This window comes from Asparagus officinalis, chromosome 7, assembly GCF_001876935.1.
Source record: "Asparagus officinalis chromosome 7, Aspof.V1, whole genome shotgun sequence".
NCBI classification, from domain to species: domain Eukaryota; kingdom Viridiplantae; phylum Streptophyta; class Magnoliopsida; order Asparagales; family Asparagaceae; genus Asparagus; species Asparagus officinalis.
In genome coordinates, this window is record NC_033800.1 from 36030718 (window position 1) to 36043051 (window position 12334).

Genomic DNA, 12334 nt, shown 5'->3' on the forward strand with positions numbered 1-12334 from the left:
CATGTCCATTAGTGTTCTATTCTTTCTCTCAGCTACTCCATTAGATTGAGGTGTATATGGAGCAGTTATTTCATGAATAATTCCATTATCTTCACAGAATTGTTTTAATTCATTAGAAGTGTACTCACCACCTCTATCTGATCTTAGTATTTTAATTTTCCTATCCAACTGATTTTCAACTTCTGCTTTATATATTTTAAATTTGTTTATGACTTCATCTTTAGTCTTAATTAAGTAGAGGTAACAATATTTAGAGCAATCGTCTATAAAAGTTACAAAATATTTGTTACCCCCTCTAGTTGTTCTTCCTGAATCACAAACATCACTATGGATGAGTTCTAATATCTCAGAATCTCTATCAATAGTTTTAAATGGTTTCTTAGGAAGTTTGGCTTCTACACATATTTCACATTTTTCATCATCTTTTATATTAAGCTTTGGAATTATATTGAGATGCATCAATCTTTTAATTGAATTATAATTCACATGTCCTAATCTTTGATGCCAAGTGATGGAAGGTTCAATATTCAAAGCTATTGGAGATGCAAGAGTAGAATTCTTAACATTCAATTTAAAAAGACCATCACATAAGAAACCTTTTCCAATGAAGTTCAAACCCTTAGTTATTACAACTTTATTTGATTCAAAAACAAGCTTATAGCCTTGTTGCACTAACAAAGATCCACTAATTAAGTTTCTCCTAATGTCTGGTACATGATGGACATCCTGCAGGATCAAAGTCTTATCCGAAGTCAGCTTTAGGTTGATCCGACCTATTCCAGATACAGGAGCCATATTATTATTTCTCATTATCACAGTTCCTCTACTTGAGACCTGATAGGTGGAAAACAAAGATTGATTAGAGCAAACGTGAATATTAGCTCCAGTGTCAATCCACCAATCATTTGCTTGAAAGGTCATGTTTACTTCAGGGGTGAAGAGAACAGACCTGAAAGCAGTCTCAGCTGAACTGGAAGTCACCATGTTTACTTGTGACTTATTAGGTGGAGGTCCTCCCTTCCTAGGCTTGGGTGGTTCAGTTTTCTTGAAAAAGCAGTCCTTAGCAAGATGGTTGGTTCTTCCACAAACGAAGCAGGCTCGACGTTCAGCTCCTTCCTTCTTTTGAAAGTGGACAGGGTTCTTATTTTGATGAAAGGATTTCTTCTTAAATGTTTTATTTTGATTTTGGTGGAAGGGACGTTTCTTGTGTTGGGGAAAGGGTTTGGATTCAACATTGTTTACTTTGGGTTCTTTGGGTTCAGATTTTGTCACATTTTTCTCCCTGAGTCTATGTTGCTCTTCAATTCTAATGGAATTCAACACTTGTTCTAGTGTAAGATCTCCTTGGGTATGGTTAAGGTTTTTGGCAAAATCTGACCAGGACTCGGGAAGTTTGTCTATAAGACAGGCTATCTGAAATGTTTCATCTAGGATAGATCCATTCACTTTTAATTGGTGAACTATATGTTCGAATTCATGAATTTGCTCATTCATTGGTTTTCTGTTTACGCTGGTTCCCTGAAAGTCTAGAAGAATTCGCAAAACCTTCTTTTCAAAATAGTTTTCTGTATACACGCTGACGTACTCCTATTTTCTGGGTGTACGTCAGATTTAGGAGATGGACAGCCTCAGTTCGGAATCGTACATGAGCCAGAAGATTCTTAGCAGGGGTGTCTTGCAGAAGGAGTAGAAGAACGAGCTGAAGCGTAGTGATTTTCTTCCGTAGTAGTAGTTGGACATTAAAACCCTTTTACCGTACTTTTCTTTACTTGATGATGGATTTAGTATTTTAATAGTACTTTCTTTATGCACTATGTATTTCTTATTTTCTAGTTGGACTATTTTGTAATAAGGGTATGTTGACCCATATTTTATGTCTAGGATGATTTACTATTGATGATATGTCTATTCCTTATTATGAGTTGTCTTTATATTCTTGCCATTGTGATCGGGGACCTGTGACTTCGTATTGTATTTATTTCTAGACGCTTAGCATATTGGATTGAGAAGAAAAAATAATAATAGTGTATGTTTCTTCTCAATCTAATACATCGCGGGCTTGTTCACGTTCCGATTCCCCTGTATTTTGGGAAGTGGGGCGTGACAGGTTTTTTTGGTGGCCCATGCAGGTCTCGGTCCCGATTCCTATTAGTGAGAATATAGTAGACAATTTGGATACATATCATATTTTATCCGTAAGACTACAATTAAGTTCTTATATTATTATTTTAGACTACAATTAATTTCTTGTACTATTATTTTAATAACTATGTTTTAGTTCTTATTTTCCCATATATTGTTTTGACTTTAACCTTAGTTTTCCTTTTGACCCTCGTTTCCTTCAGAATCATGGTGGGTACTCGTAGTAACGATAACCCGTCCAGTAGCTGTGGCCAAATGCCCGACGTAGATCCGCGCCAGCTTTTGGCGATGATTCAGGGGTTGGCCATGAATCAACAGCTCTTAGCAAGACAGCTACAACGGGAGCCTCAGCCCTAGCATCCCCCTCACTCGGAGCCTGGTGTTAGAGAGTTCTGGTATATGCGGCCTCCTTCTTTCTCTGGTGCTGAAGGACCTTTAGCAGCAGAGGAGTTCCTCAAGGTCACAGAGACTATCCTTACGGTGACTCGTATTCCCCCTGCAGAGTGGGTAGATCTCATGGATGTTCAGCTCACGGATATGGCTCAGATTTGGTGGACTGCAGAGAAGGCTCATTTGGAGAGACCGATTTCGTGGGAAACCTTCACAGATCATTTCAACAGGAAGTACTTCCCTCAGTCAGCTCGGGACGAACTTCTGCGTAAGTTTGTTGAACTCAAGCAAGGAGATCGATCCGTTGATGAGTATGAGGCTGAGTTTTCTTCCTTGAGTCGATATGCTCCTCATCTTGTTACAGACCCCACTATCAGGAGGCATCAGTTCCAGAAGGGTCTGGACAAGTATATTAGATTGGCTCTAGCTGGTAGAGCACTTGCGACCCACGATGCCGTGTTGGATGCAGCACGCGAGATCGAGAGCGTTCAGAAGGAGCCTGAAGACCCACATGTGATCCAGAGCAAGACACCAGTAGCCCCAGCCCGAGATGACGAGCGTCCATCTTTGAGGCAACAACAAAATCCACAGCGACAACAGTTTTCTCAGCGCCAGCCACTTCCTCATGTGCATCCCTATCAGCGCCCTAGAGTGCAGACTCGCGGCCAGCCTTCGATGTAGTGTTCCTATTGTAGCTACCCTGGATATACCCAGCAGGAGTGCCCTAGGCATCTTCGTTTGTGCTACAATTGTGGGTCCCCCGATCATGTCAACCGGGAATGTCCGCAGCGGCAGCAGGCCAGCTTACCCTCACCTCCAGTTCGAGCAGGTCTTCCAGCTCCACCTCGATCAGACTCAACAGCTCCGACTCAGCACGGACCCTATCCTCGAACAGGGCCTCTTTCTCAACATCAGCAGGTTTATCAGGAAGCGCGAAGGTAGCAACCACCTCGTCAGATGTTTACGATGTCAGCTGTGGAAGCTGAGGCGAACAACCAAGTTATCACCAGTAAGAATAGTTTATTCTTAGTTTTATTTGCGTATGAACTTTCTTATTTCGCATTGCCTTAAGATATTATGATAGGATTTATTTGAGTGCTAGTTTAGATGTATTTTCCTTCTATACTAGATGAAGTTCTTATTTCTTCCATTCTTGCTTTATCACCATTGACTCTGGAGCTTCTCATTGTTTCTTGTCTCGTTGATTTGCTAGTACCAACTCTCATTCCATATCTCTGTCCTTGGATTCTTTCTGCATTATTTTTATTTTAATTCCAAGGACGGAATTGTTGGACCCTAGATGGGGGGTGATTAGGGTCTTATGCTAATCTAATCCGATTAAATGCTAATAAAAACTAATTAATAAGTTATCCTAGCAAGTATGAAATAAACAAGAATATAAGCTAGGATAAGCAATATGAACAATGAGATATATCCTATATGATAGAGATATATGCAAGGATATATAAACTACACAAGGATAAACAATCTAAACAAGATAGTGGATGATATAGAAATGAGCAATGCACAATGGCGATATAAGATATGAACATAAATATGAATGAACGCCAAAGCACACTCAAACAAGCAATATAATCACGGAGTTCGGAACTTCCGTCCTACGTCTCCGCTCCCCACTCCCGGGGAGAAATCCACTAACACAATCTGGTTTGAAAGCCGAAACTTCTTCTACACACTCGGTTTATAAGTTTACCGAAAACTCTCACACAACAAACACTATGCAATCACACTCTACACCCACTAAGTGTTGGACCTAGCATTGTCTCCCTCAAGTGCTCGGTTACAACCTCTCTCTAGGCACGTCAACCGACGCCGCTCCTCTTGGGACGATCCCCGACTCTCACCACACACTCCTCACTCGGTGTACAAGTGTATTACAAAGTGATTCTCATAATAAGCACAAATATAACAAATGATTGTTCTCAAAACAAAGTGAGAACTCAATTAAGTACAACTCTTAGTCACAAACCCACAACCCTAAATTATACTATGAATGTAAATACAATAAGCTCAAAAGGTTGTGTGTGAACAAAGAGATATAAATCAAAACTAAACTCAATGTGGTTCTAGCTAAATAACAATGATAATCAAATATATAAAATAGCTAGAAATAGAGTTTAGAAAACTTCTCAATATATCAAGAGTTGGAGAGAGAATAGTTGAATGCCCAAACACCAATAGATGATCTCCTCAAGCTCTTGTAGAATTGAATCACAAAACCGAAACACTCAAATGCTTAAAAGCTTCTTAAAACAAACTTAAACAAACACTAAACAAGTTTAAAACCTTGTTAAAATCTTTTAAACCATTCTATTGTTAGAGTATAGAATAGAATGCAATGGGGGTATATATAGCCTCCCAAGAACTCAGCCAAAAACCCAAGCAAAAGACAAAAAAACAGCCCCAAGCAACGGTAAGAAAACTAGCCGTTGGAAGCTGAAAAAGCTCTCGTCGGTCGACCGGAAAATTCATCGGTCGACCGGAAATTTTTATGCTCGCGACGATCGACGACAGACTCTCTGTCGCCCAGTGAGCATATGAACTCAGGTTCGGTCGACTCGGTGCGGTCGACGCGAAATCTGATTACACTCAAAATGTTTTTAAAGCTATTTTTGAGATTTTTAAAATGTGTTAAAAATAACAATGAAGTCCACAATTATGAAACTTGTGAAAAAGTAAATAACATGTAAGTGAACATGTTACAAAAATGTTTCAAATAATATGCATTTTCAATTTGTGAAAAATCATCAATTTTGCAAAAAGTCCAAAACAAATGAAAAATATGAGATACGTTGAATTTGATGTTGAACTAAACCAACTGTTTGAACTTGTTGTAAAAAGTTTTATAGACTTAGTAAAAATAGTATAAACTGATATTGAAGTCTATAAACTAAGAATATAATATTTCACAAAAATTGCATATTCTAGTGCAATGTTTTCAAAAACACAATAGAAATATGAAATATGTTGATTTCATATTATAAACATGAAACCAACTATGCTAATGTATATATATAACTATATATACTAATATATATATATATATATATAAATATATATTTTGATAATATATATATATATAGTAGTATATATATATATATATATAATATTAAATATGTGTATAGGTTATACGAAACCAAAAACTTATATATATATATAAACTATATATATATATATATATTATATAATATATATTATATATATATAATATATATTATATATATATATATATATAACTATATATATACGAAGAAACCAATAAATGTGTGTGTATATGATATTGAGCTTAACGTACTTAACACACATAATATAAATCCTAAACTACATTACCCAAGCAATCTTGATCTTCAATTAAGCTTGACTTGGTACACGTTGCGGATGAAGCTTGAACTTGATCTTTAACTTTGAATTTGCAAGGCTTCACCGACATTCCGCCAACCTCCTTTGGATATGATCGTTGAAGCTCTATTCCATCCATCCTCCAACTACGTTGTTTGTCTACAATACATAGGAAAACGCAAATACTAGACAAACAACATTAGTGGTAAATTGTTTGTTAAACATCATCAAAACAAGAAGGCCAACAATCTCCCCCTTTTTGATGATGACAAACAATTTACAAAAAGAGATATATGCATGAAGGAAATGAATATATAATTTATAATTCACATGCATATAAACAAGAAAGAATATACTCACAATATTTCTCCCCCTTTGACAACATCAAAAAGGGGACAAAATGAATAAGAGAGCGAAAGCTCCCCCTATCAATAAGCATAGGTGAGTATAAAAAGAATATATATAGGGATTGCTCTCCCCCTATCAAAATGCCATAAAGAATATATGAAATGAAGATCATGGAAAACATATGTGAGCAAGCATGCATGAATATGCTAAATATCACTCACATACAAAAAGATAAAGATATGCTAGATATCACTCACATACAAACAAGATAATGAGAACACATAATGATATGTCATGATAAATAGGTGTCTCAAAATACAGGCCTAAAAACTATGTATACAAAATAGATTTATGAAATCAAAAGAGAGAAAATATGAGAATCATGCAAAAAGAGTTTTCAAATGAAAACAAATCAACCAAATGAAATCATAAATCAAATATTTAAACCAAAAATGATGTTTGATCAACAAAAAAAATTCTTTTGTAAGACTTGATCAAACCACTCATAGAATACATTATAAAGCACGAATAGATGATCCATTAGCACAAACACATAAATATCATCATATAAGTGAATTATAATGAATTCAAAAAGCAACAAATCAAAACACACTTTTTAAGAGAGGCAACAATTATATCAAGCTCTTGAGCTTGTTCCAACCCATATAATCATTTTAGCATCCGGTAAACATGATTTGGGAATAAACACCCAATAAACCCGGGGGGTGACATAAATATAAACCTCTCATGAAAATTAAAACTCATAGTCATGAAGACAAAAGAATTTTATCAAATAAAGTTTGTTTTCACATAAAAATTTTCAAAGCTCATTTTACAAAACCAAGAAAAAAAATAAAAATAAAAATTCTTGGTTTAAAATCATTTTGGCACCCAAGCATTCTTGGTGCCGGATTGGTTAAGGACATGATCCATATCATTCAAGCTCAAAGCCCTAGGGTTATGAACCCTCTTGGGCATATGTGGTGCACTAACACGGTCAAAACAAAAATTATACATATGACCTTTCCGATTGCAATATGTGCAATGAAGAAGGTTAAATGATTTGTGTTGACCAAGTGGGCGTGCACGGAAATCATTTGCAAATAAAGATTTTTCTTTTAAATTATTTCGCAAATGAGAAACATCATTAAATAAAGGTGGTTTATTTGAGAAATTTGGCAAGTTTGAACATTTTTCAAATCATAGCAAAACTTTGCCAAATGGCGAAATCTACCACAAACATCACATTTAAAAACATGTGGTCTACTAGAAGCATTTGGCAAACTAGAATTCTTTTTCAAGTCAAAATAAAACTTTGCCAAATGGCCAAACCGACCACATAGATCACATTTATACACACGTGCATTCTTATGATGAACATTATGTGCATGTACATGAGTGTGTGATGAAGAAGCTTGATGAGATGCACAAGGAACATTTGATTTTATAGGTTTATGTGCATCATAGCAAAATTTAGACAAATGGCCTTTACGACCACAAATAGTGCATTTATAAACTTTGCTATATATGTGTACATAATCAGTGGATGATTTAGACTCAAAATTGACACACATATTCATAAGCTTCTTGTGATTATCAATGCATGAAGTTAATGTTGAATCTAAAGATGATATGCTATTTTTGATAATATTCAACTCAACATTAGGCATGACATCATTGATAATAGAAGTAGAGCATGTATGGTTATTCTTAAAAGAATCAAATTCATTTCTAATGCATTCTACTTCTAGCATGGCATCATTTGCATGAGTTAAGCTAGAAATGGATGAGGTCAGTTTTTTATTTTCCAAATTTAACATATCATTATTTTCTTTAAGCATTATATTTTCATTTTCAATGATGTCAAATTTGGACACTAGCTTCTCATGATCGGATTTCAATTCTACATGCTTGCTTTTAAGATCAATAAAATTATTTTGTAATTTTGTATAGGCATGCAATAATTTCTCATATGCACAAGCGAGTTCATTGATGGATATATCACTTTCAGATTCTGAATCGCTTACCACACTAGGGCTATCGCCTAGTGGCCGTGTGCATGATGATGCTCCACACTCACTTGAAGAACAATCCTCCAAACTACGTCGGATTTCCTCCAAGTTGCCTTGATGTGCTTCTATGAATTTCCATAAATTGTAAGCACTATCAAAATGAACAAATTTGTTAGAAAAGGATGAGTCAAAGGCATTAAGCAAATATTCTAACAAAAGCTTGTTCATATTAAACATTTTATTATCATGATTGCTCCACTTAGATTTCTCCAATGTGGGCACAATATAAGCACAATCAATAATTTTTCATAAATCAATATTTCTAGATTCAACAAATAGTTTAAATCTAGAAGCTCATTGTGCATAGGGAAAATTAATGAATTTAGGAGTAACATTGGATTCATAGCCTAAACGAAATATATTCATATTCATGATATATATGTGAAAATATGCAAGCAAGACAAATGCAATCATAACTAGATTAGCACAAATAAGTTAACTTGGATCTTTAACTCAAGGTGGTTAGACCTTAAATCAAAGAGCATCAAGCTCTGATACCAATTGTTAGACCCTAGAGGGGGGGTGATTAGGGTCTTATGCTAATTTAATCCGATTAAATACTAATAAAAACTAATTAATAAGTTATCCTAGAAAGTATGAAATACAACAAGAATATAAGCTAGGATAAGCAATATGAACAATGAGATATATCCTATATGATAGAGATATATGCAAGGATATATAAACTACACAAGGATAAACAATCTAAACAAGATAGTGGATGATATAGAAATGAGCAATGCACAATGGCGATATAAGACATGAACATAAAAGCACACTCAAACAAGCAATATGATCACGGAGTTCGGACCTTCCGTCCTACGTCTCCGCTCCCCACTCCCGGGGAGAAATCCACTAACACAATCCGGTTTGGAAGCCAGAACTTCTTCTACACACTCGGTTTACAAGTTCACTGAAAACTCTCACACAACAAACACTATGCATCACACTCTACACCCACTAAGTGTTGGACCTAGCCGTGTCTCCCTCAAGTACTCGGTTACAACCTCTCCCTAGGCACGTCAACCGACGCCACTCCTCTTGGATTCGACCCCGTCTCTCACCACACACTTCTCTCGGTGTACAAGTGTATTACAAGTGAATCCTCACAAGTAGGCTCAATACAAAGTGTTTTTTCTCTTGTTCTCAAAACAAGGTGAGAACTCAATTAAGCACAACTCTTAGTCACAAACCCACAACCCCAAATTATACTATGAATGTAAATACAATAAGCTCAAAAGGTTGTGTGTGAACAAAGAGATATAAATCAAAACTAAACTCAATGTAGTTCTAGCTAAATAACAATGATAATCAAATATATAAAATAGCTAGAAATAGAGTTTAGAAAACTTCTCAATATATCAAGAGTGGAGGGAGAAGAGTTGGATGCCCAAACACCAATAGATGATCTCCTCAAGCTCTTGTAGAATTGAATCACAAAACCGAAACACTCAAATGCTTAAAAGCTTCTTAAAACAAACTTAAACAAACACTAAACAAGTTTAAAACCTTGTTAAAATCTTTTAAACCATTCTATTGTTAGAGTATAGAATAGAATACAATGGGGGTATATATAGCCTCCCAAGAACTCAGCCAAAAACCAAGCAAAAGACAAAAACAGCCACAAGCAACGGTAAGAAAACTAGCCGTTGGAAGCTGAAAAAGCTCTCGTCGGTCGACCGAAAAATTCATCGGTCGACCGGAAATTTTATCGGTCGACCGGACCGATCGACCGACAGACTCTCTGTCGCCCAGTGAGAAATGATCAACTGATCGGTCGACCGGGTCGGTCGACCGAAATCTGACACAGCTAAAAAAACCTGATTTGCTGATTTTAAAAAGCTGTTTAAAACCAGTGAGCATATGAACTCAGGTTCGGTCGACCGGTGCGGTCGACCGAAATCTGATACACTCAAAACATGTTTTTAAAGCTATTTTTGAGATTTTTAAAAATGTGTTAAAAATAACAAATGAAGTCCAAAAATTATGAAACTTTGGAAAAAGTATATAAACATGTAAGTGAACATGTTACAAAAAGAATTTTCAAAATTGCATTTTTCATTCGACTCACCTCGGATGTCTGAGCCAAGAGCTGGATCCGCCGGCACTCGGCAAGCTGGCTAGACCCACTCGAGTACTGTACACCTACTTCACCGCCTCTCCTAACCGGAAAGGAGAAAGCGTCGTGCTCAAAGCACGCCGGGCGGTCACGCACAGTACAAGTGATCGGACAGACACTTCATCGATCTGCGAACTCATAAATGCGGTTCATCAATGCTGGTCAAATCCACTCGGATAGCAGTCGTTTGTTGCCTCACATACAAGAATGGGCCTTCCCAGCGTAGGTGACAGGACATAGAGCACAATCCCTGGAATGACCATTCATGGTATCGAGGAACGGCGAGACGTCTCTGAAGAGGATGTGGTCACATCCCACAATTCAAGGAGAAGTCAAGCTGTCCTTCTTTCATTTAAAAAATCCCTTCCAGCACGATGGAAGAGAGGTCGCAAAACTTGGAGAAAAAAGAGTTGAGACCAAGCTGTTAGCAAATCCTTGCATTACAGCACTGCTGCCTAGTTCCGAGCTCCGATCGCCGACGAACTAAGCAGACCCGAACTCCATTGCCCCGAGCTTCTACTGCGAACTGAAGCTCTCCAGCAACCTCATTCAAACGGTCCAAGGGAAGCAGACTCGACCCGAGCATCGAGCGAAGCGTCCTATAGCCACCTAAAGTCCCCACACAAAACAAAGAGGGCCTTCCCTCTGCTTCTGTTGTAAACATTTGATTTGTTAGTTTGTAATAAGCTTTCTTATAAATACAAACGAAACTCCTTTCTTCGGAAGAATCAAATTTTCACCCTACAGAAGATGGCGACCACAGTGGGAGCAGCTGTTTCATCGAGTGAAATGGTGGTGGCTCAGTTTGATGAGGTTACTATCGGGACGACAGTAGAGTCCCTCGAAATCGAGTTCGACCAGGCCAAGTACGAAGAATACTTGTCCTCCTCCTCCTCGGGTGGCAATGCGTCCCGCAAACGCCACAGAGCTGTGCGCCGAGGCCGACCTCAGACGGTCAAAGCCTCCGCACCCGAGGGTTCCAACCGAGTCTCATCGGAGGAGCCCACTCCCTCGCGATCGATCAAGGCCAAGCCAGAGATCGAGCGCAAGAGGCAAGGGTCTGCCAGATGGATCGCCAAGCGGTCCACACAGACACCTACCTCGGAGGAAGCGCCGGTTCACTCCGGCACAAACCGCAATGCCACAACCCACGGTGACGTTCTCCCCGCTGGGAGAACTAACCAACAGCGACGGCAAACACCCGTCAGACAGGGGGTCCAAACCTCCATTTCTCATAATGGCCTGAACCATCACACAGGCCCGAGAAACACTAGACAGGAAGGCAAGCTGCCCGACCTCGGAAGGCCCTCCAAATCAGGAGCGTCAACCGAGGACAGCAGAGCCATCCGCTCAGGAGGACTTCGCTTCTCAGGTCATATCCCTGATGCGAACAAACCACACCGAGCATACGAGCTTACCCAAGTAGGCGAATCCTCGAAGGCTGGCGAGCCTCGCCATAATCATTTGGCGGATAAACGTAAAGGAAAGGAAATAGGCGGTTCCTCCCGAACCCGCTCTTCTAAACACGGGGTCGAAACTCGCCCACATACTGGAATTCGCTCAAACGCGAAGACTCGCCAGTCAAGGCGAGATCGCCTGACTCCAACACCAAGGCGTTCCACCCAACACGCGCCAGAGAGAGCGCCCAAAAATCTCTCGTCAGCTCACCAGAGCGACTCTTCTGAGGCCCGGGGTTGTCACCAACCACCCGTAGAAGACCTTGAATGCGCTGAAGCTTCAGCAAAACATGAACAAGCTGGGGGTAGTACGTCCCTACCCTATCGAATGGGACATGGTCCCATACCCGGCGAAGTTCAAGCCGATCAGTTTGGTGCAATTTGATGGCAAGGGGTCACCCTCGCAACATATCTATTACTTCATGGCGCAGACCGGATTCCTCACC

General features: G+C 38.6%; 1 protein-coding gene across 1 annotated transcript; it reads left to right on the forward strand.

Moving 5' to 3' along the window:
* LOC109846967 lies at nucleotides 2542-3213 on the forward strand. The gene has a single exon (XM_020416207.1). The coding sequence runs from the start codon at nucleotides 2542-2544 to the stop codon at nucleotides 3211-3213; it is 672 nt and encodes a 223-aa protein (XP_020271796.1).

Excerpts from the sequence above, each read along its gene's own strand:
- LOC109846967 (XM_020416207.1), top strand. The coding sequence starts at position 2,542 with ATGCGGCCTCCTTCTTTCTCTGGTGCTGAAGGACCTTTAGCAGCAGAG.